Source organism: Takifugu rubripes, chromosome 18, assembly GCF_901000725.2.
Source record: "Takifugu rubripes chromosome 18, fTakRub1.2, whole genome shotgun sequence".
Taxonomy (NCBI): domain Eukaryota; kingdom Metazoa; phylum Chordata; class Actinopteri; order Tetraodontiformes; family Tetraodontidae; genus Takifugu; species Takifugu rubripes.
In genome coordinates, this window is record NC_042302.1 from 6,919,757 (window position 1) to 6,937,392 (window position 17,636).

The 17,636-nt window shown below is 51.6% G+C and overlaps 1 protein-coding gene and 1 long non-coding RNA gene across 5 annotated transcripts; one reads left to right on the plus strand and one right to left on the minus strand.

Annotated features, from left to right (window-relative positions):
- Positions 1 to 239: 239 nt before the first annotated feature.
- On the minus strand, positions 240 to 15,467 carry znf800b (zinc finger protein 800b). Of its 4 annotated transcripts, none has more exons than XM_029825742.1 (12): positions 15,362 to 15,467; positions 8,347 to 8,446; positions 7,424 to 7,733; positions 6,907 to 7,002; positions 5,537 to 5,680; positions 4,620 to 4,800; positions 4,245 to 4,434; positions 4,010 to 4,172; positions 3,553 to 3,929; positions 2,238 to 3,383; positions 2,054 to 2,161; positions 240 to 1,758 (listed from the first exon to the last, which is right to left on the minus strand). In XM_029825742.1, exons 2-11 carry the CDS (start codon positions 8,401 to 8,403, stop codon positions 2,060 to 2,062), a joined length of 2,766 nt encoding a protein of 921 aa, XP_029681602.1. In that variant the 5' UTR covers positions 8,404 to 8,446; positions 15,362 to 15,467; the 3' UTR covers positions 240 to 1,758; positions 2,054 to 2,059. The 4 variants fall into 4 exon arrangements, with proteins under 4 accessions (XP_029681602.1, XP_011611716.2, XP_003972951.2 ...); XM_011613414.2 differs by lacking the exon at positions 15,362 to 15,467 and adding an exon at positions 14,212 to 14,611 and having other exon boundaries at positions 240 to 1,846; XM_003972902.3 differs by lacking the exon at positions 15,362 to 15,467 and adding an exon at positions 14,212 to 14,610.
- Positions 12,427 to 17,618, plus strand: LOC115246681 (uncharacterized). The gene is made up of 3 exons (XR_003885772.1): positions 12,427 to 13,253; positions 16,519 to 16,715; positions 16,798 to 17,618. It is a non-coding gene; the product is annotated as an uncharacterized lncRNA (long non-coding RNA).
- The last annotated feature ends 18 nt before the right edge of the window (positions 17,619 to 17,636 follow it).

Consider the following 17,636-nt stretch of genomic DNA (forward strand, 5'->3'; position numbering starts at 1 on the left):
GACGCGCAACTGCAGCGTGAACGCGCGGAGCGGGATTATGTGCAAGACTGGTCTTATCTGATTGTTTGTTATGCTTATAAAGATATAGATATTTAAATCTGCATTGAAAGGCGCGGTGCATTCCGTTTTATCCACTTTCTTTAAAGCTCCGCGCTCTTGGAAGCAGTATTTTCCCAGGTTTAATCGCGGTCGGACAAGCTCGATTAGCATCACTTGAATAAAGTCACAGCAAACTTTCCCCGGAGGTTTCAAGTCCATTTTTATTGAAGTGTCGTTAACATTCGCGTCACATCTGAGACAGCTCGAACTCTTTTAGCTCCTCTAGCAGGTGAGAGTTGCATCACGACAAGAGATGACGTAAAACAAAGACAAACAAAAAAGGTCAGGAAAGCTCGTCGAGGTTTCATTTCTGTCCACGCAAAATATGAATCAGAGCAGAACAAAACTGTGGACCAACACAAAGTCCCCTCAATATTCAACGGCCATGTTTAATGATCCAACATGTTAGGTACAAATCAATAACTATTCTGACTGTTAGAACTATTATTTACACCATCCAAACAGGATGAATCTATATGTACACACTTTCAAGATCTTGTGGCAGTCGACCTCGGTTATAAAAATAAAGTTTGATCTTTCTGCTTTAGCTCATTTTGCTCCATTTCATGGCGTTCTGTTCAATCTTTACCACATATTTACATCTGGTCTCTTGCAGCTCATCTGCCAGTGTTTTAAAGACTACCCCCCGCCCTCCGTCAAAGTTAATCAAACAGATAAAGAAAGAATTGGTCGCAGGGTTTGTCAGAACAAAGTCCATTCTGTGGTGAATGATGGCGGCCCGTTGTGAGTGAGGATTTAGCAGCACGAACGCGAAGGATTCCAGAGCATCTGGATCCTTTAAACCTTCCCGTTTAACCACATTAGCGTCTGACCCACTGCAGCGCCGCCACACTGCCCCCTAGCGGCACACTCGGGAACTCCATAAAATGCATAAACAGTTTTAATTTTCTTTTAACTCTATAATCAGTTGATTTTAGTCCTCACACACAAGGAAATAAATACAGCTAGTAGTTTGCCATCTGCACTATTTTTGGGGGGAGATTTAAGGGATATTTTTTACTTGAAACATGACCAATTACTGGGTGTACTGTCAAAGTAAAGGACAAACAGAAATATTTCATGCCAGAGATTGAAAATAAAACACTCCGCAAGACTTAAAAACACACACAAAAGGATTAAAAATTAAATAAACACAATTTTAAATAACGTTACGAGCTGTTCTTCGGGTGTCGTCCTTCACTTTAACGGAACATGTGGTTAATGTTTGAGGACAGCGCAGAATAAAGGTGACAGTGGGACGCTGGAGCGCTCCCAGGGTGCATCGTCAGGGCGGAGACGTGGAACAGTGGGATGAAAACCGGGCGCATCTGTTCCGGGTTCGTATGATCCTCGCAGGAGTGAAATCAAATTAAAATCCACTTACGCTTTATTCCAGTTCGTTCCTGGAAGCAACAATCCGGTTGTGCCGAACGCTCAAATTCGCTCCGCCCTTCATCCTGGTCTTAAAGGCGGTTTGGAGGTGTTACAAATGAGCTGCAGTATTTATATACCGGTGTAAGTAAACGCATCGTCTGTCCATGCGAGAGAAATGTCAGATTCCAACAGTAATTTTGGTTGTGAAGCAGAGGTCGGACCTCCTCTGTGACCTCGTGCTCCTTCTGTTTCCTTGGCCGTCATCGGGTGCGTTGCAGCAACACACTGAGAGCCCAGAGAAGAGGAGCAGAACACAGAGAGGAAATGAGGAAGATGAAGGGTGAAGGGGGCGAGTGGACCGAGAGGAGGTTTTCTAAGAGACAACGTAAATGAGCGGGGACGGGAGAGGAAACAGGCGGTAAACACACCGCTTTTATGGACGCCACAAACACACACACACACCTATATATGTGATCATACACAGCAGAGGAGGAACAGCAGCCAATGACCAGTGTGTGTGTGTGTGTGTGTGTGTGTGTGTGTGTGTGTGTGTGTGTGTGTGTGTCTCCTGTGTCCTCACATGTATTCACCAGGCCATAGATTTGGAGCGGGTGCTGACTCCTTTCCGCCTGTTCGCCGCCGCGGTCGGTGCGTTGCGGTGACTTCGCTTGTGAGACTCCAGATAGAGCTGAGGGCAAAAAAAATAAAAACAGTTACGCTAAAACCTGAACACACGCGCCGCCTTTGAGCTGCGACTCGGATACCTTTTTGGCGAAGGCGCGTCCGCACTGGTCGCAGGCGTGCAGCGAGAAGTTCTTGGTCACTCGGACTTCGGTGGACGACGACCCGCCGCCGTCGGACTGGGCGTCGTTCCGCCGTGTGTGGGGCGGCTGGGCGCCGGGCGAGGCGGCGCGGGAGGAGTTCCGCTGGTGCTTTTCGCTGCGGCGAGTCAGCGGCGGGCTGACGGGACGGTGCGTCTGTTGCCTCTCCTGCTTACGGGTGACGGGGGTGGACGCCGGGGCCGGCGGCGGCGAGGCGTCCTGCTGCTTGCGGGCGACGGATGAGGGAACGTGCGAGGGCGAAGCAACGCCCGCAGAGGTGGACGGAGTCGCCGCGGAACCCTCCTGCTTGCGAGTGACAGGAGGCGAGGGCGAAGAGGAGGAGGGGGACGAAGACGCCTGGCGCCCGTTCACTTCCTCTTTGACGTTGCCGCCCGTCCTCTTGTTGCCGCTGGTGCTGCTGAGGACGACCTCCGCCAGCCTCTTCACCGCCCGGCTCTCCAGCTTGGGCATGATCTTGGCGAGGTAGGCCGAGGACTTTTTGTGGACGACCGTGACGTGGCGCAGGACGTCGCGCTTGCGGCGCGACTCGTAGCGGCAGAGCGGGCAGCGGTAGAACTTGATGAAGATGTCGTTGCCGTCCGTGTGCAGCTCGATGTGTTTGGTCAGGTTCTGCCGCGAGCTGAACTGGCGCTTGCAGAGTTTACAGTAGAGCTGCTTGAAGTCGAAACCCACCGACAGCTTGGTCATTTTGGAGGGAACTCCCGAGGTGAGCGCGTTGCTGCTGCGGGAGGGCGCCGGCGGCGGAGGCGGCGCCGTCTTTGGGCTGGGCGGGGGCTCTTCGTCCTTCACCTTCGCCGCGCTTTGCGTCGCAGGAACGCCCTTCGCTGTCCCGGTGCTGTCGCTAGGAGACGGGGCGGGGCTGCTGTCCACGTCCTCGTCTTCGTCTTCGTCTGAGGTTTCCACCACTTCCTCTTTTACGTTGATGTCGTTGCTGCCGCTCGCAGCGGCGCCGCTGCTGCTGCCGCTGTTCTGGGCCGCTGGCGCGGTCGAGCTTGTTGCTGCAGGCGACCTGTTGCTCTTCAAGCTGTACACTTTGTGGACAATGCGCATGTGTCTCTTTAGCATGAGCTGAAACACACAAACAGGTCAGATTTAACAGTAACTGATGGAGCCACAGGATTTCTTATAAGAGCTATTTTTAGAAATATTTTTTTTTTAAAAAAAAAGCTCCATTTTCATACAAAACGATTTTATGTTGGATGTTTCAACACTAATGGAGGTGGAGCAGCAAAGATACCTGGGAGCTGTAGTTCCTCTTGCAGAGCGTGCAGCGGCATGACGCAGGGCTCGCCTGCGAAGACGCCGAGACCTGACTCTGAGTTTTGGGCTGGTTTTGGCTGGGAGGGGCTTTGGAATTCAGCGGGGTGGTCTTGGCGTTGGGGCCTCGCATCGGTGAGGCGCTGCTGCTGCTGCTGCTGTTGTTCTTCCTGGGGGGCGTGGCCTCCAGGGAAAAGGGCGGGCCAGGCTGTGAGGCGATGCTGGGCGTGATGGTGTCCCTCCGTAGGCCGCGGTGCACCTCGTCAAAGTGACGCCGCACGTTGGCTTTAGTGGCGAAGGATTTGAGGCACACTGGGCAGGACTTTCCCGTGGGTGTGCTGAGCGTCCTTGGGCGACCTCCAGGAACAGTAAAACCATTGGTTACACTCGGCCCAACACCTAAATGACGCCCCCCCGTAAGACCAAGGGACCGGTACCTTTCACCATGGACAGCAGGCTGGTGGGAACCGTCCGCGTCTCCGTGAACTTCCGGAGCTCCTCCAGTTTGGTCTGGTGCATCTTGCGGCAGTGGCGTCGGATGCTGCGCCTCGAGTTGAAGTCCTGACCGCACAAGCAGCAGGAGATGGTCACGTCTTCCACCTGGACGGAAGGAAAAGGAGGTGTGAATGGAGCCGAGGGTGAACATGTTGGGTGAAGTCTCCCGTCGCCCACCCCGCTGGTGGAGCCCTCGTCTTCATGCTGCGTCTGCTCCGCCTTCGACTCCTCCTCGGCCTCCCATCTCCTCTGTCCTCGATACTGTCCGGGGCTGCCGTGGCTCTCTGCCCCGGCCTGCTGATTCGGCTGGTTGTCTTCCGGACCCTCCACGGTCTCTCCTTCACAAGTTACCGGACTCTCTCTGGCACTAAAACGAAACAGGAAGCTTGCCTTCAATTGCTAAAAATCTCAAGGGATTCAAGGATGTCCTGGAGGCTATCCTGGAAGAGTTTGCAGTTGGAAAGAGGATTATCTGGGCTTCCACGGTCGTCCCGTTGACCCTCACCCGGATAAGAAGAGGAAACTCTCATACGTGGAGGGGGGATTTCCCACCTGGGTGTGCGTGATGGATATCTGGCCAGCTCCTCCTCTGTGGTGATGTACTGGAACACAGCCTTAGTGCTGGTCTGAATAGGCTCCAGCCGCACGACGTAATCGGGTTTATCCGATCTGGGATATATAGCATCCAGTAAATCCTTCACGGCTACGCTCTGCCTGTCGTCCCCCGGTGAACCTGGACAAAACCACATGAATGTGATTTAAACACAGCAACTGGGCTAAACTAATGTGGCCCCGGCAGGAGCAGGAATATTGGACACCAAATATCGAGTGTTAGAAATAAATAAACAAGGCTGTTCATTCCCTCACAACACATTAGCGCCCTGTGAAAAACAGACACCAATTAAGTCATCTGTCAAACTAACAACCAAATACACTTTGGACCAATGTTAATGGACTCTTCAGTGAGAGACATTTATCCAGCGGTGCGGGGAACGGCTTCATTAAGACCGTAAAAGTGAACACAAGTCGTTAATATTATTATTATTTCAACAGCAGCCACCATTAAAAGGGAAACATATTGGCTCTACATGGGTGGAGATGAGATTTCGGCAGAAGAAAGAGAAATCGCTTCAACAGCGCGGCCAGGAAGGATGAGGAATCCCGCTCGCTTCCAGATCCACGGACATTTTCTTTGGTGATGTGAGAGGAGCTCACGGGAGGCGCCGACACGCTGAGCTCGCCACACGACTGCGTCTCCTTAAACCGGGCGAGTCGTCTGTGTGCGTCCTCGGCGTGCACAGCACCTCTCGCTCCAGGAGTTTGCTCGGTATCGATTTCACCTTCGTGCTGAGAGACCAAGTTTCCAGTTCTCGGCCTTTCATTTGAGTTTTGCTGCCTCGGATGCTGCTCTGGTGTGTTGCTGCATGCTAATGTTGTGTTGCTGCATGCTAATGCGCTGTGTTGCTAACCGTCATATTCAGGCAGCCGGGTCAGGCAGTAGTACTCCTTGTGTGTGATGAGGTTGGGCAGGCCTCTGAACAGACTCCTGCACAGCTTACATTCAAAGATGGTGTCCACTTCCCTCAGCAGCATGTGTTTGAGCTGAGCAGTTCCTGGAAATCAAAGCAAACCACAATTAGCATCACCGTCGGCACTTAAAAGGAGGGCCAGCGTGTGCGTCCTGACCAAAACTCCAACGGATCCCTGATCTCGTGGCGCCGAGGCTCGGCGGAGCAGCGTTTAAAGCCTGATGGCTCCACGTCCCCTTGAAAGGAGCCCAGTTTCCGGCTGATTAATGATATAAGATCTGTAAAAATGTTTAACTGCATCTGACTCTTTTTATCCAGAGTTGTGGCCAAGAATTTAAAGCTTTAAAAAGGGTCTGACGTAGAATATCCAGCTTCTGCTGTGGGGAGTGAGTCTCCAAGAACCCAACATGAATTAAGTATGAAGACCGAGCTCACAGGAGATGTTATGTCTCCATTATCAATAGAACACCTACGAAAATGTCCTTGAGGGAGGCACGAAACCAGAAGCAGCTCCTACAGACGCAGCCTCACAACATCCCTCCAGCTCATGCAAGTGGTGATTGACAGCTGAAGAACCTGGTGGAAACGTTGGTGAAAAGGCGACTCAGAAACACGGCAGTGGTTCGTTACATTAACGCCTTTAGACAAGGACTCGTAATGTTCCTGAGGGGCTGTGAGAGGACGAAAAGGACCAGAGCTTCAACCTAAATCTCCATTAAACAGCAACAGCCACTGCTGGCTGGGCATCAATCCCTTTTTTTTTGTATTCCGTCTGTCAATAAGTCGCTGTGAGGCCTGAGAAAGTCGAGGTAAGAAAAATCGAAGGTTCCACGGAAGTTGATTATTCCATTGACTTTGTGCGAGAACAGGCTGGATTTGGCTCTGCTGGACGTTGGGCTGACACCGGCGTGCTGGTGGAGCACGGCGACGCTGGCAGCCATCGCTCTAATCTGACCCGTTTCCACCCGGACGCGTTCTGTAGGGGCCTCGGCTACAATATGACCACTCACAACAGCAGCGGGGGGCCCTCCGGTGATGCGAGCGGCGCCCTCCCGAGAGCTTTTCCTGCTGCCTTTGAATCATTCCTGCTACCTGCCAAGAGTGTGGGAGGAGACATAACCGCTGACTGGGAATAATGGTGGAGAGCTGGGAATCAGGGTCCTCATTGACAATGCTCTGCTGCATAAAATAGCTGCGTTTCCTCGTTTAAATGAAGGAGGCGGAATGTGTCGCGGCGTTAATGCAGGCCGAGATGTTCCTGCAGCGAGCGCCGCCGGGCTGCTGAAACCTTCTTCACCGGAGAAACCAACCTGAACGGAAGCACTCGATGATCTGCTGGATCCCAGATTTGGAGGTCTGCAGGGGCTGCTGGAGCAGAGGAGGGTCTCCGGGCTCCCCACAGGCACCTGGGGAGGTCGGATGAGTGGAATAATCAAGATTATTGGACTGGAATTCCCTTAATTTCACAATTTAGAGCCACGGCAGCAAATGATACAACACGCTGGCAGCAAAGAGGCTGTACTGTATGTTAATGGTTGACAGAATGGGTTCGGCTCCTGCCCATCCCCCCACACCTCTCAGCCCAGTTAATCCCAGCACAGCAGGTCAGCGACCTACTGACTTCCACCCCCCCCCCCCCCCCCCCCCCCCCCACTACAAAGACCAACCAACCGCTCCAAGCGTTTGATAAACAGCTTCTGGCAGTGATGAAAGGCCAGTCGGAGTAAATCACAACAGAATTTATTCCTGGATTACAGGAATATCTTCAACATCAGGAGGGAAAAAAAGAAAAATCAGCATGAGGACGAGTGAAGTGCGTCTTCCCACCTGTGTTGTGAGCGCTGGACTGCTCCTCGGTCTGACAGCTCTGGTCTTTGGTCTTGGCGTGAGCCTCGGGCAGCAGAGGAGGAATGGGCTTCCACAGCAGCTTGGACTGGGACTGGCAGGCAGAAAGACCCTCTTCCTGGGCTTTGGTCAGAGCTTCCTCCTGGTCCAAACTGGACGGTGAAGCCGGAGCTGAGGTGTGGGGCGGGGCTTGAGCGGGAGGCGGTTCTGCTTTTCCGGAGGCCTCCTCCTGCGACGGACCCTGGAGGTCTGGCTGGATGGGATCCTCCTCCATCTCTGCCGGACCAGCACTCTGAGGAGCCAGTCAAGATGTTAGAAAAGAGGCAATCCAGAAATAAACAGAGCAGCTTTGAAGACACAGAAGTCCTGACGCTGGAGACACGCTGAAGACAACAGAACGGGGCCTTTGATGAAGGACGGCGGAATCGGGGCAGAGTGAGAGGTCGCGCTACAGGTGAGATAAAGTGCTGGATAAAGACAGAGTGTGTTGAGCGCAGTTGTCGAGTCTCTTAAGCATCTGGAGATATCGCCAGGAGGAAATTAACCTTGTCAAACAGCCCCCCTTCATCAGATAAGTGACTGGTGGCGAGCACATCCATCTGTGCCTCCACCAGACCCCCTCTCACACTCCGCAGTCTCTCCTCTTGTCCCTACACCAATTTGTCCTCATTTCCTCACTCCGAGTGTCTCCATCTTTCCTCGTGTCCCTGCTGCCCTTGAGGAAAAGATGCTCCCCGCGTCCGATTACAGCCTGTCACCCCCGGACACGTGCGTCACTTCTACCCTCATAAACACACACTCACATGGTGTTAAGGTGTGTAAACGGTGCACGTCGGTGGCCCTCGTTCCCCTGAAATCAAGGCGAGCCGAACCAGACGTCCAGAGATTGTTTCTATTTCCGGTACCTGTGTGCGGTGACAGTGCGAGCTCTTCCTCCCGGCGGACTTGTGGGCCTTCACCATGCTGCCAGGACCGGCGTGTGGCACCGCGCCTACCAGCACACACCTGTAACGACAGTGCACGTGAGTCCAGGAGAAACCTTAAACAGAGGAACAGATGCATGGCATTTGATGCATTCCATGCTCACACACTTGCTGTGTGATTTATGCAACGCTGCCTGCTGTATGAAAGAACTGGAGCAATTCTAATCCAAGCTCTTGTTCTTGCATGATCCTCTCCTGGAAAACCAGTTCCATCATTCAAAGCAAAAAGTTGCTGCACACCTACTGCAAACGCATGTATAATGCATTAGAAAAGTAAACAGCATGCTCAGAAACAACTGGATATTGTAGATGAATATTGTAAGGAACGGTTTCCTTCAAAGCCGCTTCCACTGCTTGTTATATTGCCAATTAACTGGTATTAAATGCACCATTACTCTGCATTAAGTGCATTGTCTCTGTTTGTATTCCAGGTAAACAGATACTGAGGGGCCGACTTGTGCTAATGGCTGCCCTCTGCGTGCTGCTGGGGCAGTTACTGTTGTGCGTGTGCTCCTATGCACCCATATGTTGCATGTACAGTAAACATACGCACTGTTTGCACATTAAATGCTGGGACTGACTGGCTCTAAAAGCGGAGTTGAGAGCACAGTTCAAACAGGCCTGCGTTTTGTTTACGATATTAACCGGGATGTGTCGAGTGTTGGCGGTTTATTTATGCACCGATAATAAAAAGCTGAAAGGTATACTGTCTCCATGTGTATATTAAATCACAGGCACATTTTCACAGTTTACAAAAGATTCACGTGAGTGTTTTATGATATGATGAAGTTTTATGGAAGGAGAAATCGGGTTTATCACTGCCCCCTAGTGGGGGTTATATTAAAACGCTTTTAGCACATGTTCAAGGATGGGAGAATGTAGCTTTGCGCAACATTTAATATGCATTAAATCAGCCTTAGTGTCCAGCCACATTGAAAGAAGAAGCCTCTGCATTGTTTATTTCCAGAGGACACCCTCCCTCCTGAAGATATGCATCACTTCAGGGAAAATTAACTACAGTAGATTTCTGTCTTAGCTTCTCCAGGTCAATCTTGATCACACCTTTGCATATTTCCCCACACAGGTTACCTTCAAAATAGGAGGAATTAAATGAATTGCAACCTTATGGGCGAGGAACAGCTCGAATCAAACAAACCGGGCAAGTTTGACCGACTTGTAGTGTCGCTTCACCTCCAGCAGAGGGAGACAAGGCGCAGCAATTATACAAAAGGAGCCACTTCCAGTTGGAAAGTTGCTGAGATTGTTGTTGGTCTGAGTGCAACAGTGATATACAGCACAGAGGACAAGCCAAGGACAAGGGTTGTGCAGAAATGACATTAAAAATGGATTTAACGATGCGGGTACTGAAGCAGACAAATCAAACGGAACCGAGCAGTATGGTTTCAATTCTAATCCATTCCCAATTTATTTATTAGTCAGAACACCACCACAAACCCGCTGCGGTCCTGAAAAAACAAAGGTTATACTGCTCTTGGGGCCAAGTAAAGAGAATTCAAATACTTCGCAAAGTACCAGCTGTGTAAATGGTGTTATCACACAACTATTGTCCTCAGAGGTGCAACTACCATGAGGTTTCACGCCGAATTAAAACCAAACAATTATAAAAATCTCTGTGTACCGAGACGGATCAAAACGAGCCTTTTAGCCTCTGTAAATGTTACATAGCAGAAACACAAGAACTAGGTATGACACTGCCACAGGGGTACAAACAAAAGCTACAATCACGTATTCCAGGAGACACCCTGAAGAAACCCTGCATGTTAACGGACCAGCCCAGGCTCTGTTTATGTCAGAGGGAGATTAATGTTGGGCAGTAATTATCACAGAAACCTTGGACCAAACGGTCTGCGGAGAGATCCCGGCATCACTCCCCTAACTTTATTTCACTCCAATTTACACCATCCATCACCTACAGCGCACGAGCCGTAGCGGCCGGTGTGATGGCGAGTGAAATGGAGCCCGTCGCTCGCCGGCGCCGTTTGACTTGTTGAGGGTGTTTCACCTTTCCCCCCCCACGCACGCTGGGATACGCCGGAGCGCCCCGCCGTCCTGAGAAGGGACGAGAGGACAGAGTATGAATGGTGAAGCCCTCCCAGAGCCTTCAGTCCCTGCCGCCACACCAACAACAGAAAGAACCACTCGCTGGCGTCAGGGTTAATGTCAGAATTCCAGGCAGGAAGATTAAAGTTGAACCGCCTCAGCACTGCAAAAACAGACTCGAAGATAAGGACGCTGGAATGACTGACGCGCGACTAAAAACAATGATTTTCTTTTAAGCTAACAGACAAAAGTGTAAACAACCGCGCTAATTCTCTGGCATGACTCGCGCGCACTGTCGGTTTCAGTCGGAACCAAAGAGGATCAGTCATAATTACCCCTGAAACGTTACCTCGACCGCGGTGCGGACGGAGAACGGCGTCCCGCACAACTCCGAGAGCATCGGAGAGCACGGCGCCGACTGGCGTAGCACACGAAGAAAGAGCTTTTATTAGCGGCGGGTTTCAAAAAACAAAAACATTCAAGCCCTGCGCGCGCTGATATTAATACTCGTGCATTAACAGGGGACTCGACCATTTCCATGGTAACAGACAGACACGAGAGTGAAGATGTGGCTCCGGTATTAAGTCGGGTAATGAAAGCAAAGGTGTCCGCTCTCGGTGCCGACGGCAGGGATCCGTCAGGGATATTTTTCCTGGACGGGTCCCAGAAGAGAACAAGCAGCTCTGCTTTAGGCCGCCGTGGCTACGAGCACGCTCACAGTCATGTGATTAAAAGTTTGCGTCTCCAGAGCTGACAGATGTGTACTCGGGGTTGACTATCTCTGTTCTGACGTGACCTCTGGACCTCCGCGCTCACACACGTGTCGCTAATCAAACCGCCTGACCGCATCACAGCCCAGAATCAATGCTGCGGTTTGGTGCGGAGCGGATGTAAAAACTTTTGTTTGTCATCCAAATGAGACATACCGGCACAAACCACTAGGTGTCAGACACGTCTCAGAGACTCCGGGGCGCAACATCATTAAAAACCACAGAAAGAAAAGTGTAATTAATGTAAAAGCCACTCGTCAGAGACATTAAATAGTACCGAGAGATCGCTGGGAGAAGCCTGGAGGTGTCTTGGTGGGCGGAGGAGTTCCAACCGACTTCACATCCATTTCCAAACCAAGATTACCAGTGGGACCAGTCAAAAAGAGCCTTTTAAAGCAGCCGGCCACATGTGCATCTCCAGCGACTGAAGCCTCTTAACGGGGAATCTCCTCACGACCGAGGCATCAGTCGGTGCTGATACGGCGCCGCTTCCTTCCCGTCAGCGTCCGCCGGTTTGATGACGGGCTGTCGGTGCCTGAACGCTGCGTCATTACAGGGGCTGAATCACACGGCGATATCACCGTGTGATTCAGGCAACAGCTGCTCTGCAGACAGGTGCAACAACAACAAACCAGGGGAACTTTATACGGGGCTGCGGCCGAGGGGTCCGAGCTGCTGTTCCGATGAGGACTGACCAGTCCAAAACTGTGTTTTTATAGAAAAAAGGGCAACTTTGTTGTCACCACTTGTGCCCCAGTTACCCATCCAAGGTTAGACAGCCTCATTGTGTCAGAGTTGGTGCTCACTTTCACTGTTCTGCTTTATTCAGGAATAAACAGACCCAAAACTACCACTGCTGACAAAATAACTCACAAAAGCGCAGTTTTGGAAAGTTTTGGATCGATAAATCTCAATAGGTCCACGTTTCACTGCGATGTGGTTCTTCTGCTGGATCATAAAGTAGATGAAATGCTCACATCCGTAACTTTCTGGCTGGTAAACAACTCCTGTGCTGCGGAGGATGGAGCCATGTGCGGCGTCTCGAAGCGCAGCGGCAACAAACGGACGCTTCCTGGCCGGGAAACGGCTCCTCTCCTCAGCGGGAAGGCGGGACGCGGGTTCCAGTCCGGAGTTGACTGGAGCAGGCAGGGGCCGCTCGACAATGGCCACATGCACCGAGCACCATGAGGGAGACACCGGGCGGGTGCACCTCTCCGGGGCTGGCCTGCCCCGCGGAAGCCTCCACCGGCGTGTGCACGCATCCACTTACGCATCCCGGACAGCGGGGTAGGAAGCCCGCTCGCCCAGAACTCGACGCGCTGCCTTCCGCGTTGATGAGGAACCGCGGGTCGGCTCGCTGCTGGCGAGCGGAGGCGCACGTCGACCGCGGCCGCCCGGCTCCGCGTCTATTGGCTCGCCTCTCAGCTGGGGCAGCGTCAGCGCGGTCTCCATTTGCAACTCCATCGCCCCCCATGGGCGTGCGAGGCCGCGGGCTGTGACGCAAATGGCACTGGGTGATTTGCGAATGACATATCTTCCTCAATCAGCGTCGTCGCCACGGGAACTGCTCCGATCCAGCGGATCTCGGAGAAATACCAATCCGACGGCGAGTGACGGGCGAATAACCGCGGATGAGCGGTCCGCTCTACGGGGATGCGGTTGCATAACTCGGCAAACTTGATCAAATGTCAACTGTGGTGCTCGGAAATGATCATCTGTCGCCGTGTGGCGGATTATCGCCGCTCCCCGCGCCGCGAACACTCCACACATCCCTACTTTTGGGCACAAGAGGAGCCAAACGGAGCGTCCGAGCGGGGAGCGGAGTGGCCTCGCTATGGTGGATGTGTGGTGGCCACAGCGAGGACGCATGCACGTAGCTGGCGGAAAAAACACAGGGCAGCCGGAATGGGACTTGGGACCGCATTCACGCACCATAAAGGACTTGCATCAACACTACTGTGCTCTTTTATCCAAGAGTCCCCCAACTATTTACAAAAGGTTGGCCGGCACACACACAAAAAAATATCGCGGCGAAATGGTGGCGGCGGTTACAGCAGCTGCCACTCGGCTCTGCGCAAAGCGGCGACACGGCCATTGCGCAGCGCCGGACTTCCCCAATTCTCCACAAACTGCGCGATTCCTCCCGCAACACTTTATTTGATCGCCCCGTTCCGCCTGTCCTCGGCCGGCGTGCCGCGAACCAGGGCGCAGGACCAGTCGCCATTCTCATGGCACGATTTGCATCGCCCCCATTATCCTCGAAAATCTCCTTTTACACGCTCATAATGTCAGCCGGGAGGAGAACGCCACTATTTTGGGCCACAAAGGGGGCAGCTCGACCCGACCACAGCGCGAGCCAAGTTAAAAAATTGCACCTTTCCAGGCGTTAAAGAGAGGCCCCCGGTAACGATTGCAGCATGGCAGCGGAGTGCGGCGTAAAGACGAGCTAACACGAATAAAATATACACAAAGACGCGGTTGAATATCGCCACAAACGCGCCTATAACCACCCTGGTAACAGCACCAGACCACCATCGATCATCGGGGTGGACGCGGAGCCCGCTCCGGGGGCATTGTTGTGAATGAAAATCGCTGCGTTTCGCAGCTCTGTGCCACCTTTTCCAAGAAGCTGCTTGGCGCACAGGACCGGTGACCCTTCCATCTTTGCGCGTCCTCCCACGGAGCGAAACGGCGACACAGCTCCGTTTTTTACCGCCCGCTACCGAGCCCGACACACCGCGGTGGCGGATTTCCTCGTCGCGGGGGCAAACGCGGCGTTTGGAGGCTGCTACAACTCTCTGAAAGTACTCCTCTCCCCGCCGCGGCCAAGCAGAAACAAGAGGGCGATGACGCCATTTTCTGCAAAACAACCACGCTCGGGAAGCCAAAGCGAAAGAGGTTTAACCCGCTCCGCAGCCACCTAACCCCGCTTAAACGCCTTAAAACAGATACTTACCTTGAGTCGGCTGTGTCGGCGGTGTGATAGCGTGCTCGTCGGGGGTAAAAATGCGCAGTCGTGGCGACTTGGCGTCCGGAGGTTGTTGAATTTCGCCTCCCAGCGTCGCCGGCTCACTCTGAACAAGTTGCTCTGCGAGCCGCTGCTCTTTGTGCACCCAGAGGAGCCCGAGAGCGCTAAAGCCTGGTCCCTGCGCAAAGGTGCACCCTCCGCGTCCGATTAGAGCCGGGAACGGCGGCGCTCCGGCGCCACGCCGCCAAAACGGGGACGGATCGGCGTCTTTTGACGGGGAAAAGTTGCGGGGTTGCGCAGTTTCGAACCGAGGGCCACGCTGGATGCGCCGATTTGTGCTCCAAAACGCGCAACGTTTCGAGTGCACGCCGAGCTGCCCGCGACGCAAACGCAGACGGGACGCCGGCTCAAAAAAGTCGATTTATTCTATTTTAGAACGGAAATGTGATTAAAAACGCCGGACGGACGTTTTAACGGCGCGGATTCAAGTTGGATGCGGGGAAACGGTGTCCAAAATGTCGATTTATGAAAATGTAGAACAGTCCAGAGAGGAAGAGTTCATCCTTTTATGATTTAAAAGGCACAAACTTCGGCCTGCGTTTAATATTTGTTCAATTAACAACCCCGTGGGAGGTTTATGTCACTCTTTCCAATAGTCAATTAACTACGTATAATTAGACTTGATTGCCCCATGCGCCGGTTAAATAAACATCTAACTACCGATGATGCTTAACTGGAGCGTTTTTGCATCTAGATTAACTTTTCTGGCAGATAAAGTTGTTTAAAATAGTGAACTAATTGAGCAATTAGCTAAAACTAAACCTCAGCTACGTCATTTAGCAGTAACATTAGCTTCGGTGGGTAACGGGTCCGATTAAATGTTGACCTGTTTTACCCACAAAACTTCATTAATGTGTCACAAATTAGCGTCAAAAAACACCAACTTTGTTGACTATTCTGATGGAAATCACATTCCTAAATAAATTAAACCCGGTGCAACGAAATGCTAAGCGCATGTGCGAAAGCGTTTAGCTAATGTTTCTTATTAGTTTTAAACGTTAGTTAACGTTGGTTTTAAGATTGACGACAACAACTTGGTTTAACCTAGTTAAGAATTATATCTTCATTAAGTTTTTACCTGTCGGCATGCTGTTGAATTTAGCTTGAATGATGATTATAGTCTTCTGAATCATTAATAATTGATAAATAAGAAACACCTGTTATGGCTCAAACTAGCTAATCCAACTTTGAAAGATATTTTTGACCTATTAATATTGACTTAATATTGACCATTACTGCACTTCTCAAGGTTTTATAACAGTGAGATTGATTAATCAATTGGATCCATTTATTTTCCAATAAATTGTGGTACACCTGATCAAATCCTGTTGTGTGACCGATTAACAAACCTGTAAATAACTGAAAAATAAACATGGGTTTGCTTGTATTAAATCGCGATTAAGTCAGTTTTGAGCCATTTCTTTATTTTAGTTCCTCACTTAAAACCACCACCTGATCGCAGATGCTGACAGGAATTTAGCCTCCGTGATAAATACCGCATTGATGGTCTTTTAATTGTAAATTCAGGCCTTCAGCAGAACACAAATGGCATTTTTAATTTCCCAATGTCGGTGCCTGGTAGGCAAAAGACTCAAACAAGGCCTTTGTCTGCAGGGTGATACTATTTAATAACTTTTCCTTCCGTATATGTGGACAAAAGCCCATTTCATGTGCACGGGAATGATATATATATGCTCTCCCTATTGAGGGTGCGCCTCACACACACAAAAAAGGTTGCAAAGTGGGTAAGAATGGTGGTCAATGGGGGCACTTAGAGGAGTCCTTAAAGAGTTCTGGTAATCCCTGCCAGCTCTTTCCTGCAGGGTCACGACAGCGCTCAACAAAAGGTGCCCACTGCTATCGCCTGCGCACAATTAACCGAAGCAGCAGCGTTATTCCATTATCATAAGAATGCTGTTTGCGGGGTGGGGGCTCCTTTGCATTCATGGACGTCGCGCAGCGAAGTGGAGCTTTTATCTTCACGGTTACACGCGGGCGGCTTTCATCGCACCACCGAGAACCTTTATTTTAATGAAATAATTCATTTGAGCTGCCGGTTTTTGATGGCCTCGGGGGCGACGGTTGGGCCTCGGGGGGCACGGCGTGATGAACAGGTTGCAGTGGTTCCCATATTTGGTCCAGTCAGGATTGAGGGAACCCTCAGACGTAAGTCGGCGGAGGGGACTTTCTTCCCTCGGAGGCGAGCCATCATTTATTCTCTCATTTTCCTCACAGGTGCTTCTTTTCCCGGCGGTTTCGGGCCGAAACTCTGGAGGTTACCGCCTATGATGCGAGCTTTTCTGCGGCGGCTCCGGCCCATCGACGCGGAGCGCGGAGGGAGGCGGTGGCTGGACGCCGCCTGCTGGATGTCATGCCCAAATAAATCTAATTGGATGCTGGGATTGGCCTGCAGAGCCGACAGCGGAGCAGGTGTAACCACAGAGGCTGGAAGTGTCGCCGGTTCATCCAAACAAGACCCAAATGTTTTATATTTCACTCTCTGTGTCCTTACAGACAGGTGGAGCAGAGCGGCGATGATGAAATAACGCCACAGCACCCCTCAGGGGCGGGGGCGGCGGTGCCCGGTTCTGCCCTTCCTGTGAAGGGAAGCTTCTTTTTGACCTCCGCTGTCGTCCTTCCCCGCGAGGAAATCGGCAAGCGGGTGGAAAAGTGCTCCCAAAAGGACGATCACGGTCAATTTCATCGTACCGTTGCATCAATCACGGGTTGGGGACCTCGTCGCTCGCAGCTGGCGACATGATTTGTGCCTGGATCTGGCTCCAAAACCCAGATATCAGACGGCGAGTCCATTCCTGTTGCACCTGACACCTGACTGGGACGCAAGACTCAAGACACATTCGTCCAAAATTCGGGGGTAGGGGCTCCCGAAATCGGGACGCAGGTCTGTCCTGTGTTGGGCCCACAGGTCTTGATCAGAACAGAGGCCCAAACCTCCGGGATGTTTATGCACCGATGCCGAAAAGGACAGTTAAACAGAAGCAGGGTCGCACCGGTGAGGTCAAAGGTCACGGCGTCGGGTCAGGATGCGGCCTTTGCTGTAATCTCGCAACAAACTAGTGTGTGTGGAGGGTCGCCCTCTGTTTCCAGCAAACATGCGTTAAAATTGATTAGCAACGTGGATAAAGCTGAAAACAGACGCTAGGTGAAGCGCCCCCTGGTGGCTGGTCCTGGTATCAGAAAATCAAACACTGATTTTTCCGTTATGATCCTAAATTGTCACCAACAAAGTTGTGCACGCTGTTTTCTTTGCATTTGACGTTACGATATTCAAGTTTTCCAGTGACAATTCATCTTTTTACCGAACCACAAACGGGTGCAACAGGTCCGATGAG